The following is a 15,515-nucleotide window of genomic DNA, read 5'->3' as shown; positions in this document are numbered from 1 at the left end:
CAGAATTAAAGACTAACATATTTATTTATAATGAACAGAAATGGAGCGTAGCACGATCTGCCCTGTAAAAACAGAGCAGAAAGAGGCGCCGTTGATGACTAATTGTTGGCGGGAGGTCGTCGTTAATGTGCAAGGATAAATGCGGTCCTGCTGGAGGTGGCTTTTCTGAGGAGCTCAAGTTGATTTAGCCTTGATATGTACAGTCAGTGTTTATGCAATGCAACGTCCAGGAAGGAGTTAAGACCCAATCTGCCTCTTCACGACAAGAACAGCAACAGTTAGTCACTGAGATGATGTAAGAGGATTTAAAAACGAATCATTGACACCCTTCTCAAATAGTTTCAGCTGGCATATAAACTCTTATAGCAGCTCTGTGGAGAGCAGAGGTTCGGTTTCAGCTTCTAAAAGCGGCGAGGCAAGCACAGGCCTCTCTCTCATGGAAATAGGAACAGTGTCAGGTGCATCGCTCAGAGTTTCCTCATATCCGCTCAGCTCCTTTGATTAGAGTTCCTGTAGGGTCGTGCCTGGATCTGCCCATTTCCCAGCTGTTATTTTTCTCCCAGGTAGCGTCTCAGCCCGTCTCCTGGCGCTTTATGACTGCTATTTGCACCTTGTAGCTCTCAGTGTGTAATTTCATGAGAGGTATTTAAGGAGGCAGCGCAGACATTTGTTTTTAGTTAAGCTTGTCATGGACCTGGGAGACTGAGGCACAGATTTGTGGCAGATGATTCTTACGTGTTACTTATGCAGGAATGCGGTCAGCAGCACCACTCCCGCTTGACAACATGGATTTGCACTGTTTGCTTACACTAAACTGTACGCTAAGTGCCATGTGTGTAAATTGATTTACATTTTTGAGTTTCCTGCTGACAGAAATGGAAAGGTACAGATTTCCCTGGATAGATCATCAAATTTATGGTTTCCTTCAAAATTGTCCCGTTTCCCATTTGGCAGTTGCTTTAGACCAAATTTGATATTTATATTGTGCCTGATATAAATTTGACTAAAATTTGATTTATCCATTGCATCATTCCAGAACAGCATAATTCAAGCTCTTACGACAACAGTGAATTTCATTCCTGTGCCTCAAATCTTTGTCAACCCATTCTGCATCTTTCAGAACAGGAGAATTAATTTCTTCTTCCAGCGGAGAATATTATCTTTCATGTGTTGCTCTTTATAGCTCAAGTTATGTTGCGTTTGATATTGTATACTGAAAGAGTATAGAGAGATCTTGACAAACCTGAGCAGTGTTTTGTTAAGACCTCTTCTAAACTCTAGAGTGAGATTACTGGGATCTGTTTCTCTCAAGATCAGTTTCAGAAGAAGGAGGTTTACGAAGGAGGCTTTCAAATGAAATCTCTTTGCTAGAGTTTTGTTTATCCATTGCATCATCCAGCTGCTCTAGAGCTGCATAATTCAAAGTCTTACAACAACAATGGATTTAATTTTTGCACTGGAAATCTTTGTCAACACATCCTGCATCGTTCAGAACGGTACAATTTAGTTCTTTTCCCATCAAAAAATGGCGAAAAATAACAGTCCTAAAGAGATTTTTATCACTTGTGTGTTGCTCTTTATAGCTGAAGTTATGTTGTATTTGATATTGTATACTGAAAGAATATAGAACAGCTAAACTCTGCAGGTACTGTAAGTGGACCTCGGATGCCAGAGTTGAGAGCCCCTAGAAGATTGAGAGATCTTGACAAACCTAAGCAGAGTTTGAAAGATTATTGAGACCTCTTCTAAACTCTAGAGTGAGATTACTGGGTCTTCTTTTTCTCTGAAGATCAATTTGAGAAGAAGGAGGTTGATGAAAATTGTCTCTCGAATTAAATCTCTTTGCTGTTTTAGAGTTTTATTTGTCCCAGCAGTTCTTGAACATTGTAATTCAAGCTCTTACAACAACAGTGAATTTCATTTTTGCACGGCAAATCTTTGTCAACACATTCTGCACCTTTCAGAACAGTAGAATTAATTTGTTTTCCCAGTAGAGAAAACAAAAACAAAGAGAATTTTATCACTCATATGTTGTTCTTTTATAGGTCGTGTTGAGCTGCATTTGATATAGTTAAACTGGCCTTAGGTATAGAGCAAAGGTTCTCAGCTCTTTCCGCTTTCCTGCAGAGTTCAGCTCCAACTCTAATCAAACACACTTGAACAAGCCAATCAGGGTCTTCAGGGTAACTGGATAGTTACAGTCATGTGAGTTTGATCAAGGCTGGAGTGAAACTCTGCGGGTTAGTTGACCTGGAGGGCCAGAGTTGAGAACCCCTGCCATACAGAGACAGAGAGATCTTGAAAAACCTGAGCAGAGTTTGAGACATTGTTGAGACCTTTTCTAAAACTCTATAGGGAGATTACTGGGATCTGTTTCTCTGAAGATCAATTTGAGAAGGTTTACGAATTTTGCTGTTGGGTTATTAAACGGATAGTTCACCCAAAAATGACCTACCAGCAACAAAAATTCTTCAAAACATCTTATTTTGTGTTTAACAAAATAGAAAAATAAAAAAGATTAATAAAGTTTGGAGCAACTTGAGGGTGAGTAAATGATGATAAAATGTTCAGTTTTGACTGTATTATCTCTTTTAAGATGGAGTGGCATTAAATTTAAAAGAAATGCCAGTTTAGTTTTCTTTGTCAGATGGCAGACCTCTCTAGGCGAAGGTGAAGAACGTGTACATGTCTCTTGGCTGTGTTTAATCTGAACACAGGTCAGCAGGTTCTCTGTTGTAGTGTCTCTGGAAACAATTTCCAGTGGGTCTCCAAAGCAAAGGTCATCAGCAAATCAAAGTTGTCCGACAGTCTGAGGTAAATCGGGCTCGGTAACTGGAAGTGATGTCACAGAGGATGAACACTAAGCATTGTGCATTATATCTGAAAGACACCATGTGGATTTAATCGAATGGAAAACACGACAGGGGGTCACTGCAAGGTCTCTCACTGTCTGTCTGAATTATGTCACTGAGATCTCGTACGGTCTATCTCAACTAAATAGAAGCCATAATTGCAATCCTGCGGGATTCTATTGACTAAACTTTGGACGGATAGGAAGGACTGACTGGAAGACGTACATCGAGTGTGTAAACAGCATGAAAGCGCAATCGCCATAAATCGACCCAACTTTGGGAATTAGTCTTGACAACGGCTGAAACTCCCAACATGAGAGCAGCAGGCTGGAGTCATGCGGAGTGACCAGTCATGCCTGAACTTCATCCTACGTCTAGCCCGAAAGCCTCGGCTCTGGCAAAGGTCGCTTCTGTTGACTAAACCCTGTGATCTGGTGACAGAAGACGAGCGTATCTCATGAGGATTGCTGCCTTGACACCAAAACAACTGGGTAATTTTGCTCTTTGAAGTCCTCAGCGTCCAATAAAGGATCAAATGCTTGACTGTAGGACCTTTGGTCTTGGGGTGAGATTAAGTCCCAGGTGTTGTTCACTTGATGGAGCCTGGAATCACTGCTCTGGAAACGACTGGATTAATCTGCTTACAGCTGCTAATGATATCAACTAGCCTAACGAACTTAAAAATCTTGATCCACAGCCAGTGGTTCTTGACTTGTGACTCTCTTTTCGGCTTGAAATCTATTCCGTCTAATATTTTTAGGCATCCACATCAATTTTATTGCTGCCTTCTTCAGCTCTATAAAATCCTGCCACTAACATGGAGTGACATCAATTCCCATCCAAGATCATAAATCGGGTCATAAATCAGAGTCGTCCATGCTCATAGCTTTGTGTTAATGGATCAGTCGTGTTGCTGATGAGAGTTTGATGAGATGAGCTGAATCACCTGTTTGAGGTTTTAAGGATCCAACTATTCATATTTAATTTCACCTCAGTAATGCAAATTACCCAAATACTTCATCCTAATGTTGCACTTTTTAGAAACGGTTCATACCTGCCATATAGACTGCTTAGCTAGCTTGCTAATATTACCAGCCAAAAATTGCATTTATTTTTGAATGCTCTGCATGTTATGGCATGTTTGTATAGCAGAAAGAAAATGTAGAATCACTATTTGCATCATATTTGCTCAATGAAATCCAGTACGTGTTTCTAAATAATTTTGCAGTGATGATTCCTAAAATAGTGCCTGTTTTGCTCAAGAACATCACACTTTCTCACAAAATATGATACATTTCATAGCACTGTTGCTTTTGACAACCATTTGTAAGGGGAAGAAGGCTTGTGTTATGCCTTAATCAGTAAAAAAAACCTGCAATGATTCATTTGAGCCAGATTAAAACTATTTGTTCAATTCGCAGCCCATTTTCACATGTATGGATAATTCTGAAGACATTATTTTATGCCTTTATTTTATGCCAGTCTTTCGCAAACTGTTGGTTAAATGATCAATTTTGAATACTTCTTCTGACAAACTTTTGACATTTGATTGCTTTTGTTATTTTGATGATTCCATTAAAGCTGATATGGGTAATATTAGGCCTTTTTTTATAAATCGGCAGTTTTTTAAGTTTTTTTAACATAATAAATTTTATTATGAATAAAATACCATATATTAATTTAAAATAATGCTCTAAATTGCACGTCTCATTGACATGCAAGTATTTGCATTTGCTGTAGTTCGGTTCAGTTATACCAATGTCAAACTGTTGCAAAATGGAAATATGTGCATAATTGTACCTTAACCTATTAAATGGTAAAGCCCTCTGTCGCCATCTGATGCGGTAAGCAGCTCCAATTAAACTCTATGAATATAAGTGCATTTGAAGTTCAAGACAAATTGAGTTGTGTCCTTTTATTTTGCAGTGTCTTGTTATTTGCCGTGAGATGTTCTGTAGTATCTCACTGCAAATGCTTGAGAGTTGGCAACCTCCCTTTTTTCAATACTTCCCTGTAAACATACAGGATACGTGTGCTGTGTTAATTAAAGTGTCTAATTATCATTACACATCGTGGGCAGTTCCAGAATCGCGTGAGCGTTGTTTGAAAAGTGTTGAAATCTGTCAGCAGTTACCTCCTATACAGGCGTTAATTACGTGACGAGATGTGTATCCCCTACACACACTGTGACTTGGATCAGGGTTGTTTAGTCTGGCGAGACCTGTATGGCTTCGCTCGCTGATTACTTAAGCGTGGAGTGAGGGCAGTGTTCCTTGAGCAAGTGAGACCAGATCTCTGCTCGACTGTGTTGGCATCAAAAAAGTGGGGAAAAAGGGCATAAACCAGTGTTTTAAGCAGGGTAGATCAACATTAACCTCTGTAGACAGGACATACACTCTTCAAAGTTACACTTGTGTAAGCGTTTATGAGATGTAGATGATTGTGAAAAGCATGTACACATAAACATCTGCTCACTTCACATTAAGGACCATTAAAAATCAACCTCAAATGCACATTAAAGACTTCAGTCCTTGATTGTACTCGTGTCCTCCAGACAGCTCTGAATGTGTCTCTTATTCACCTTCAAGCACAAATCCTCAACTCAAAAGCGAAGAGGCTTTGCATCTGTCTTCTCTTCCCAGAGTTCAGCATATGTTTTACAGCCTATTGTGTGTATGATTGCCGTGCGATGAACTTAAGTGTTGTTGGCAGTGACGAATGCTAATCAGATGCACATTGGGTTCAAACAGGTTCTCAAAAGGGCTTTTCTGTTTGTTTGGAGAGGAGCTTATCCTCGGAGCCCAATTGAGGATAATTATCAGACCGCACTGAAGCAGCGGCGCAAACGAGTTCTCACTCTGACCTGCCGTGACATTTGGATGAGGGCTTGAAGAGTCCTTGGGATCTCCAGATTGTGATGGACGTGAAGCTTGTTAGTGTTAATGACAGCACAGCTCTCCAAAGCAGTGTAATTTGGGCGTTTATGTCATAAACTGAACTCAGAGTCGGCACGATGTGCAAGTACTGCACCTCAAATGTGATCTGTACTGCTTCTTGAACCGGAATCACGCTTGGGAAATCATCCTAATGCATCTTTAATCCAGATGGTTTTTGCTTTTGAGAAACTAAAGGCGTCTTCAGAACATTAACAAAGTGTCTGTTTTATGTCCTAAAGCACATTAGCATTATGACAGTGTTCGCAAAACGCTGTGCTGGTGTTCCTCAATCATACGGCTCAGCATCTGTTCTCAGCCTCTTACACGAAGTATTAAACGTCAGCGGGTAATTCAACCTGAACTGCTTAATGTATGGACTCCATTCAGATCATTTCAGTCTGAGTTTTTTTTTTTAATTTAATTTTTATACATTCATTTAAGATTAATTATTTGAATTGCAATTTATCTTCTGTCTTGCATCTGTTTGCATACTGAATTGCAATTGGTCTGTTATTTCTCTCATGTATTTAATATCATTTGTAGCCACTGTTAAACTGTGGCCAGACTAGGCTTTGAGCTTATGAAATTGCTTACATTGCTCCAAACCATGCATCTTTAAATTTGGGTGTCAGAGTTCAGTTTGTGATATTTAATTCTTATTGCACATTGAGAAAAATTGACATTGCAACATTTTGTCTTTCTGCAATATGAAAAAGTAATTTTAATAGATGAATTGAAAAGCTATGTTTAGAAAGAATTAATCATTCTAGAATGTCTAGAGTGTATGCATAGAAAATAATTTAAAGACAGAATTAATAAATTAGCTAAAAATTACGTTTTACTCTGAAGACCATCTTGTTAGGGCTTAACAGCTTGGGAAAAGCTTTAAAAATGAGTATTCACTAATAAAAAAAAAGTGATCGAAATTATGAAAAAAAAAAAAAAAAAAAGTTCTTCCGGGTGACTTTTCATATGCCACTGTTTTCAACCTATTTATTTAATATTTATAACTATAAATATTAAAATGATTTTTTACTGTGATTATTAATAAATAAAGTTACAATTAAAAAGAGTTTTCTACTCAATTGTACCATAAAATAATAATACAATTAATTTTATTTTACAACTGTAAAAATACAGTACTAATATTTATATATAAACTCTTCATTTTCAAATGTTAAACCATCTAGCTTTTATTTTGGTGGTGTGTCTGCAAATAAATGTATGCACTGGCAGTTTTAGTGTGAAGCGCTACTGTGTTTATTTACATGCATCCAGCTCATTATATTGTGTTTCAGCATCGTAGATCAGCTCAAATAACACTGCGGTGAATGCAATATATTTATTTAATTAAATCACAGCCTTCGATGACATTAACCTACATCACAGTATATCACTAGATGTAATTTCTCTGGATGCGCTTGCATTCCTGTATCTATTTTTCCGCCTTGCAAGCACTTTTGTTTCCTGCAGGAAATACACACACACACATATTGTGAGTATGAAGCATGAAGAGTGCAGGGTTTCTTGATCAGATGGCGAGGCATTGACCAGTGTGTTTTCCCTCCAGTCAGGTTTAATCAGAACTCAGGGTGCGGATTATTTCCTGAAGCCGTTGCATCCACATCAGGCACTTCTGGAGAACTTCTCAGCCTCATCTGACCACCATCCCCACATCCTATACAAGAGAGCCACACCAGCACAGACCAACAGAGGCAGAAACAGGAGGTCAACTGAGCCAAAGACTGTCAACAGAAGAGATTCAGCTGTCCCGTATCTGTGGAGAACCACACAGACGGATCCAGAGGAGTACCAGCGTATGCTGCACAGTCATGACGGCACACGGCAGAGACAGCACTTCTGTGGAAGACGGAAGAAATGTATGTAAGGACATTCTCTTTCCAACTGCACCTTCAGAGTCTCTAACACTGAGCTGCTTTCCATTACATGGTGCTGGACTGCCAGAGACGTTCATTAGGAGGACAGGGGTTTATTTTAGACAATGTTCATATGTAAAGAGGTCACAGCTGTTCAAGGGTCAGTTTGAACATGTTTTCATGACATCATCACACCTGTATTGTGTTTGGTCAGGGATTAATTATCTTCACCTATTCTAAACAAACACCACATCCTCACACTGCATTTGAACTCTGAGTAATATTTTAGGAACTGTGTAACCAAATCTTATGTGGGACGTGAGGTAACAGCTAATACAGTTTGACACACATGGCGTGCATTAATGTCTCGTATCGGCTGGAGTTTTCCAGACACAGATTCAGCTATTTGCTGAACTAGTAATGCATTTTCTTTAGGGAACCAGCAGTGACTGTGTGACCTAGTGTTGATATTGTCTTGGTCCTGTGTTTCAGACATGCCTAAACCTCCTGAGAATGATATCTATATTTTTCCGGATGAATATAAGTCCATGCCCAGAGGGAAGCGAGCCATTATGTTCAAACCTCAGACGCACAAGAGGCTAAATGTGGAGACCCTGGTGGTGGTCGACCGTAAGATGATGGACAATCACGGCCATGAGAATATAACCACATATGTGCTTACTGTTCTTAACATGGTAAGTCATCCATCCATGCATGCATCTGTCTGTCCATGCATCCATACATCCATACATGCAATCATTAATTCATGGATCCATCCGTACTGTACATGCATCTATCTATCTATCTATCTATCTATCCATCAAGATAGTGATGCATCCTTTCGTCCATCGGTTCATCTGTCTATCTATCATCCATGCAACCATCCAGATAGTGATGCATCCTTTTGTCCATCCATTCATCCATCCATCCATGCATCCATCAGTCTTTCTATCATCCATGTATCCATCCATGCATCCGTCCATGCATCCTTCCAGATATCAATGCATCCATCCATTAATCCATGTATCCACATGCATCCATATGTCTATCTATCATCCATGTATCCATCCAGTTATCAATGCATCGATCTCTGTCCATCTGTGCAATCATTCAGATATCAATGCATCCATCCGTCCGTCCATCTTTTCATCCATCCATGTATCCGCCCATGCATCCATCCATCTATTCATTCATCCATGTACCTGTCCATACATACCTCCATTCATCCATGCGTCCATCTGTCTATCGATCATCCATGGATCCACCCATGTATCTATCCAGCTATTGATGCATCCATTTGTCCATCTTCTCATCCATGCATTCACTTCCCAGTATTCTGTGGTTGAGTATGCTCTGAATACATGCAGAATGATGTCAAACCGAGGTCAGAGCATGTGTTTTCACTTCACTGTGGCATATCTGGTTGACCGAATGGACTAGTTAATGATTGCTAAAAGTCAAAGTGAGTCTTTTGGGGGTGCGCACAGTGAAAAATGTAAGCACACATGAAAACACTCTTTTAGACTAATGGAAATAGGATTGTGTTACATGTTATGAACATACCCATCAAACACAGACTTTGTGAAAGTGTTTTAAGAGTCCTAGTTTACAAAGGATTAGTGAAATACTGACACCTGAAACCAAACTTCTCGCCTCTTGTGTTGGTGTCAGCGAAAACAAAGACAAAATAGCAGGAATGAAAGACCTTGTATTGGGACTAAGCATTTGTATTTATGATACCTGAGCACTTTAAACCATCTTAAGGACTCTGTTTCAAAGGCTGGTGAAATGTGGGATTAGGGATTCCCTTAAGTACATATGGTATGCTTCCAAAGAGGTGAGGCTTTGAAGAACTTTAGAGAAACATCCCAGCCATACGCTTCTCATTTCTCCAAAGATACACTTCTGATTGCTCTGTTCAAGAAGGTCATTTGAGTTCAGATGCCTCCATATAAATGCACCATCCTAATGCTGATTTTTCTGCACTGTTGCTTATCTCCACAAAGGTCTCAACACTTTTCAAAGATGGCACGATTGGAGGTGATATCAATGTTGTAATTGTTGGACTAATACTGCTGGATGAAGACCAGGTGAGTTTATGCACTGGAGATATTTGAAAACAAAATAGAAGGTTTTGGCTCTATTGCATTGATAATGCATGTTCAAATGAATAGGTTACATCAACACCAAGTGTATATTTGTAAAATGAATGAGAGTTAAAGCCCTCTGGAGGGGACTGACGTCATGGACCGTGAGAGGTTTAGATAACACAGAGCTTTGAAACCGAATGAAACATTGCTTCAGAAGGTGGATTTTATTGTCCTTGAGAGGCTTGTCTCCTTCGTTCACTTTGAGACGCTCTATCTGAACAGGTCTTGTTTTTACGATGACAGTTTAATTGGATACACAGCATTCCATTGGATTCTAGCCAGACAAGGGACGCGTCTGTGGGAAAGCGGGCCAGCAAACAGCTGAAGGGCTCTGTTACTGATACACCTGTGCTAATGTTAATGAAGTTCACGTTAGCCACCGGCTGAGGAATGCAGAAAATTGCCCTTATCCCCCTTTTGATTGGAATAATTAGCCACAGTCACTCAGGATCAGTGATGAGGGGCTAATTACCCATAGACTCATTTATTGAGGTGGGGTCAGCAGAGGTAGCTGGTAATTACTCGGCCCAGTTTGAGTTAGTCTCCCAGCACTAGTTACCAGCGGCATGTGATTGTTTAATTCTTTTGACTTCATTCTGCTTTTGACTCTAGTTAACTCTCTGCTCCCTCAGGATGGACTAGTGATTAACCATCATGCGGATCATACTCTGAACAGTTTCTGCCAGTGGCAGTCAGGACTGGCTGGGCGAGAAGGTCGCCGCCATGATCATGCCATCCTGCTAACCGGTCTGGATATCTGCTCCTGGAAGAATGAACCATGTGACACTCTGGGTAAGGACAACATGCACTAGATAGACATCTCTGAAGGTTGCATTTTTGCAGCATCTCACGTATGAGTGCATTTTAAGACATCATGCTTGTATGATGCAAAATTTATGTAAACACAGTCAGTTCATTCTCAAGGGATTTTAAACAGATGGGACAAATTAGATGGACATCTAATGTGTCAAAATTAAAGTCTAAAGTCAGCATAAATGCAGCCTAAAGAGATCTGCTGCTGTTTATGATGTAATTTTTTGATGTCAGTCAAACAGCATTAATGTTGAGAAAAAGGGAAATGCAGCTCACTGCTTATGTCTGGCAAACTTTAGTAGTTTTAGAAGCCCTTTGCAGTCACACATTGAAAGCACTTTTTCTTTTATTGCTTAATATGTTTCACTATTTTTTTCACTATTTATTTTCTGAAGCTATTTAGTTGAAAAACGTTATATATATTAGTGCTGTCAATCGATTAAAAAATGTAATCGCATTAATCACAGTCATGGACTGTGATTAATCATGATTAATCACAAATTTAAAATACTAGGATTTACCTGTAAATGTGTTGAAATAAAGAAATGCATGAAACTAGTTTAAGGAAACAGAACCTTTCACACTTCCGCCAGGTATGAGTCATAATCCTTATTATTATTTTATCATTATTCTTTTGTTTTTATTCAGCCATTATCAGCCTTTAAACTGGCAATGATGTTTACCAAGCCACATCGCTTCAATCCCAGTATACATTTACCCAACTATTATCAAAAGTATTTCTAAATAAATACAACAAAACATTTCTTGCGACCTTACATGAAGTATTATGACAAAATGCATTATGAAGAAGAATTGGATCTGTTCTGCAGCTGCATTAGAGCTAATATTAGCATCATGCTTCATAAGACAATTTATGAGATTAATAGTACATTTTTACTCAGAACTCACTTTAAACCACCATCGAGTGTTTGTAATGACTTCCTTTTACGAACACATGTGGAATTTGGTCGTTTACTGTTGTTAAAATATGCTATTTATAGCCTTTTATATCACTGCACAAACTAGCATTTCAGATGTAACGTACACATTTAAATCAAGAAAATCACATACAAATATCCTATCGTAATCGTGTGTTAATTGTCTTATACAGTCTATAGTGGCTGTTGTCATGTTTATTTCTGCTGTGTAAAAGCCTTAATGTGTTCTGTCTGAAACTCACGTTGTTTGATGTTACAACCGCCTCCGTTCTTAAGTGGCCAGGGATACATTCCAAGTATAATACACATTAGTAAAAGGATCTATTTTAATTTTTATTTGTCTATATACACCTGTAGCTGGTGTGTGGTGAGCGCACTGGCGCCGTTGTCCTGTGGCTGCCGTCGCATCATCCAGGTGGTTGAAGAGAGACCCCCTATATGATTGTAAAGTGCTTTGGGTGTATAGCAATACACAATAAAGCGCTATAGAATGCTTCATTCATTCATGCTTCATTCATTCATGCGTTAACGCGTTAACGTTGACACCCCTAATATATATATATATATATATATATATATATTAGTGCTGTCAAACAATTAATTGCGATTAATCGCATACAAAATAAAAGTTTTTGTTTGCATAATATATGTATGTGTGCTGTGTATATTTATTATGTATATATAAATACACCCATACAGTATATATTTCAAAAATATTTACATGTATTTACATGTCTATATTTATATTTATATAATGTATATTATAAATAAATATATTTAATATATACTGTACATAACATATTTTTCTGAAATATATACATGTATGTGTGTGTATTTATATATACATAATAAATATACACAGCACACATACATATATTATGCAAACAAAACTTTTATTTTGTATGCGATTAATCGTGATTAATCGTTGACTGCACTAATATATATATATATATATATATATATATATATATATATATACAGTATATATACACATACCGCATATGTATGTATGTATGTATGTATACTGTATATATATATATATATATATATATATATATATATATATATATATATATATATATGAAGAGTTTATTTGCAAAACCGATAAACGCCACTTTAAAAAATAAAAAAATTAGCTGATTGCCGTGCATTATTCTCCACATATAGCGTGATCTGAACCCTAAACACGTTTTGTCAAAAAAAAAAAGCCGGTATTGTCCACTTTCAATGCATCACGAGTTCACGTTTTACTGCAGAAGTCGACAAGCGCCCTTGTTATTTTTGGACAGAAGCCGATAAGTCCATTTTAACGAATCAGCATGCTGTATTTAGGTCAGGTGACAAGGCTACTTTTACTTTGAAAATACGTGATAGCTGACAAACAAACTTTTAATATGTAAAAAAAAATAAAAAAATAAAATACTTTCAATGAACTTTAATTTTGTAAATTACCTGTATTTGTTTAAGTAATTATTACTTAAAACAACCCAATTGCAGTTTGATTGATATTACTTGGAATGTGCAATAAAAAAACATGATTTCTGAAAAAAAAAAAAAAAAAAAGGAGTTATCGATTTTTGCAAATGAACTCTTCATATATACAGGTGCATCTCAATAAATTAGAATGTCGTGGAAAAGTTCATTTATTTCAGTAATTCATCTCGAATTGTTAAACTCCTGTATTAAATAAATTCAATGCACACAGACTTAAGTAGTTTAAGTCTTTGGTTCTTTTAATTTTGATGATTTTGGCTCTCATTTAACAAAACCCACCAATTCACTCTCAACAAATTAGAATACTTCATAAGACCAATAAAAAAAACATTTTTAGTGAATTGTTGGCCTTCTGGAAAGTATGTTCATTTACTGTATATGTACTCAATACTTGGTAGGGGCTCCTTTTGCTTTAATTACTGCCTCAATTCGGCGTGGCATGGAGGTGATCAGTTTGTGGCACTGCTGAGGTGGTATGGAAGCCCATGTTTCTTTGACAGTGGCCTTCAGCTCATTTGCATTTTTTGGTCTCTTGTTTCTCATTTTCCTCTTGACAATATAATCTATGGGGTTCAGGTCTGGTGAGTTTGCTGGCCAGCCACATTTAACCAACTTTTGGTGATTTTGGCAGTGTGGGCAGGTGCCAAATCCTGCTGGAAAATGAAATCAGCATCTTTAAAAAGCTGGTCAGCAGAAGGAAGCATGAAGTGCTCCAAAAATTTATTGGTAAACGGGTGCAGTGACTTTGGTTTTCAAAAAACACAATGGACCAACACCAGCAGATGACATTGCACCCCAAATCATCACAGACTGTGGAAACAACACTGGACTTCAAGCAACTTGGGCTACGAGCTTCTCCACCCTTCCTTCAGACTCTAGGACCGGACCTTGGTTTCCAAATTAAATACAAAACTTGCTCTCATCTGAAAAGAGGACTTTGGACCACTGAGCAACAGTCCAGTTCTTCTTCTCCCAGGTAAGGCGCCTCTGACGTTGTCTGTGGTTCAGGAGTGGCTTAACAAGAGGAATACGACAACTGTAGCCAAATTCCTCGACACGTCTGTGTGTGGCGGCTCTTGATGCCTTGACCCCAGCCTCAGTCCATTCCTTGTGAAGTTCACCCAAATTCTTGAATCGATTTTGCTTGACAATCCTCATAAGGCTGCGGTTCTCTCGGTTGGTTGTGCATCTTTTTCTTCCACACTTTTTCCTTCCACTCAACTTTCTGTTAACATGCTTGGATACAGCACTCTGTGAACAGCCAGCTTCTTTGGCAATGAATGTTTGTGGCTTACCCTCCTTGTGACGGGTGTCAATGATTGTCTTCTGGACAACTGTCAGATCAGCAGTCTTCCCCATGATTGTGTAGCCTAGTGAACCAAACTGAGAGACCATTTTGAAGCCTCAGGAAACCTTTGCAGGTGTTTTGAGTTGATTAGCTGATTGGCATGTCACCATATTCTAATTTGTGAATTGGTGGGTTTTTGTTAAATGTGAGCCAAAATCATCACAATTAAAAGAACCAAAGACTTAAACTACTTAAGTCTGTGTGCATTGAATTTATTTAATACTCAAATTTCACAATTTGAGTTGAATTACTGAAATAAATGAACTTTTGCACAACATTCTAATTTATTGAGATGCACCTGTATGTATATATATATATATTAGTGGTGGGCATAGATTAATTTTTTTAATCTAGATTAATCTCACTGTAATCTTGGAATTAATCTAGATTAATCTAGATTAAAATGGCTCATTTGAATTCTGCCAAGTAGATCAGAATAAGTTCACTACCAGTAGTAAACAACTAGCAGTCATCAATAATTTAATATTGATAATAACATTGAAGACATTGTATGATTATGCCTTAAAGATAAGGTTTTAATAGTTTTAGTAGTAGTAGCCGTTCTGCCCAATGTCTTCAAGTGAAACCGAACTTTTATTTTGACGGGTTGCCGTGAGGATAGTTTTTCTCAAATGAGACGCTCGAATGCTCATGAAGTGACTCTCAGAGCAGTTCTGGAGATGTTGTTCATGTATTTATGTCCTCATTTAGTGAGACGACAGACGTTAATATCGCCGCAAGCGTCACGCGGGCTTCTGTATGAGTAGTGAACAAACCCGCGCGTCTGCGCCATACATTAACACAGAGACACACAGAAGTCATATTTAAATAGACGTTTTGCTGCTTAATATTTACTAATAGGAGTGGGAGTGTGCTCACTTGTGTGTGTGCGCTTACGTTTGTTTGTGTTTGTGTGTGTGTGTGTGTGTGTGTGTGTGTGTGCGAACTGGGGCGGAACTCCGCTGTGCGCGCGATACAGAGAGCGCGACCATGTAACGTAGAGACAGAAATGACTTGCCGATTTCCATTGGGAAGCTTCTTAAAAATAAATTTTCCCTGAAGCAAACCCGGCGGCTTCATAGCTGCATCCATGTTAGCACGCATACA

At 38.3% G+C, this 15,515-nt stretch overlaps 1 protein-coding gene across 2 annotated transcripts in view; it reads left to right on the top strand.

The window, feature by feature from the left end:
- Window positions 1-15,515, top strand: part of LOC131521809 (A disintegrin and metalloproteinase with thrombospondin motifs 16) — an 80,777-nt gene that overhangs the window by 11,385 nt on the left and 53,877 nt on the right. For both annotated transcript variants that reach the window (XM_058746889.1, XM_058746888.1), the window contains exons 4-7: window positions 7,359-7,668; window positions 8,158-8,360; window positions 9,672-9,755; window positions 10,448-10,607. In XM_058746889.1, coding sequence (XP_058602872.1) covers window positions 7,359-7,668; window positions 8,158-8,360; window positions 9,672-9,755; window positions 10,448-10,607 — 757 coding nt within the window. The remainder of the gene's footprint in view (window positions 1-7,358; window positions 7,669-8,157; window positions 8,361-9,671; window positions 9,756-10,447; window positions 10,608-15,515) is intronic.

Source organism: Onychostoma macrolepis, chromosome 16, assembly GCF_012432095.1.
Source record: "Onychostoma macrolepis isolate SWU-2019 chromosome 16, ASM1243209v1, whole genome shotgun sequence".
NCBI lineage: Eukaryota > Metazoa > Chordata > Actinopteri > Cypriniformes > Cyprinidae > Onychostoma > Onychostoma macrolepis.
The sequence above is the reverse complement of the archived record's forward strand: the minus strand, read 5'-3'. Positions and strand labels throughout refer to the sequence as shown.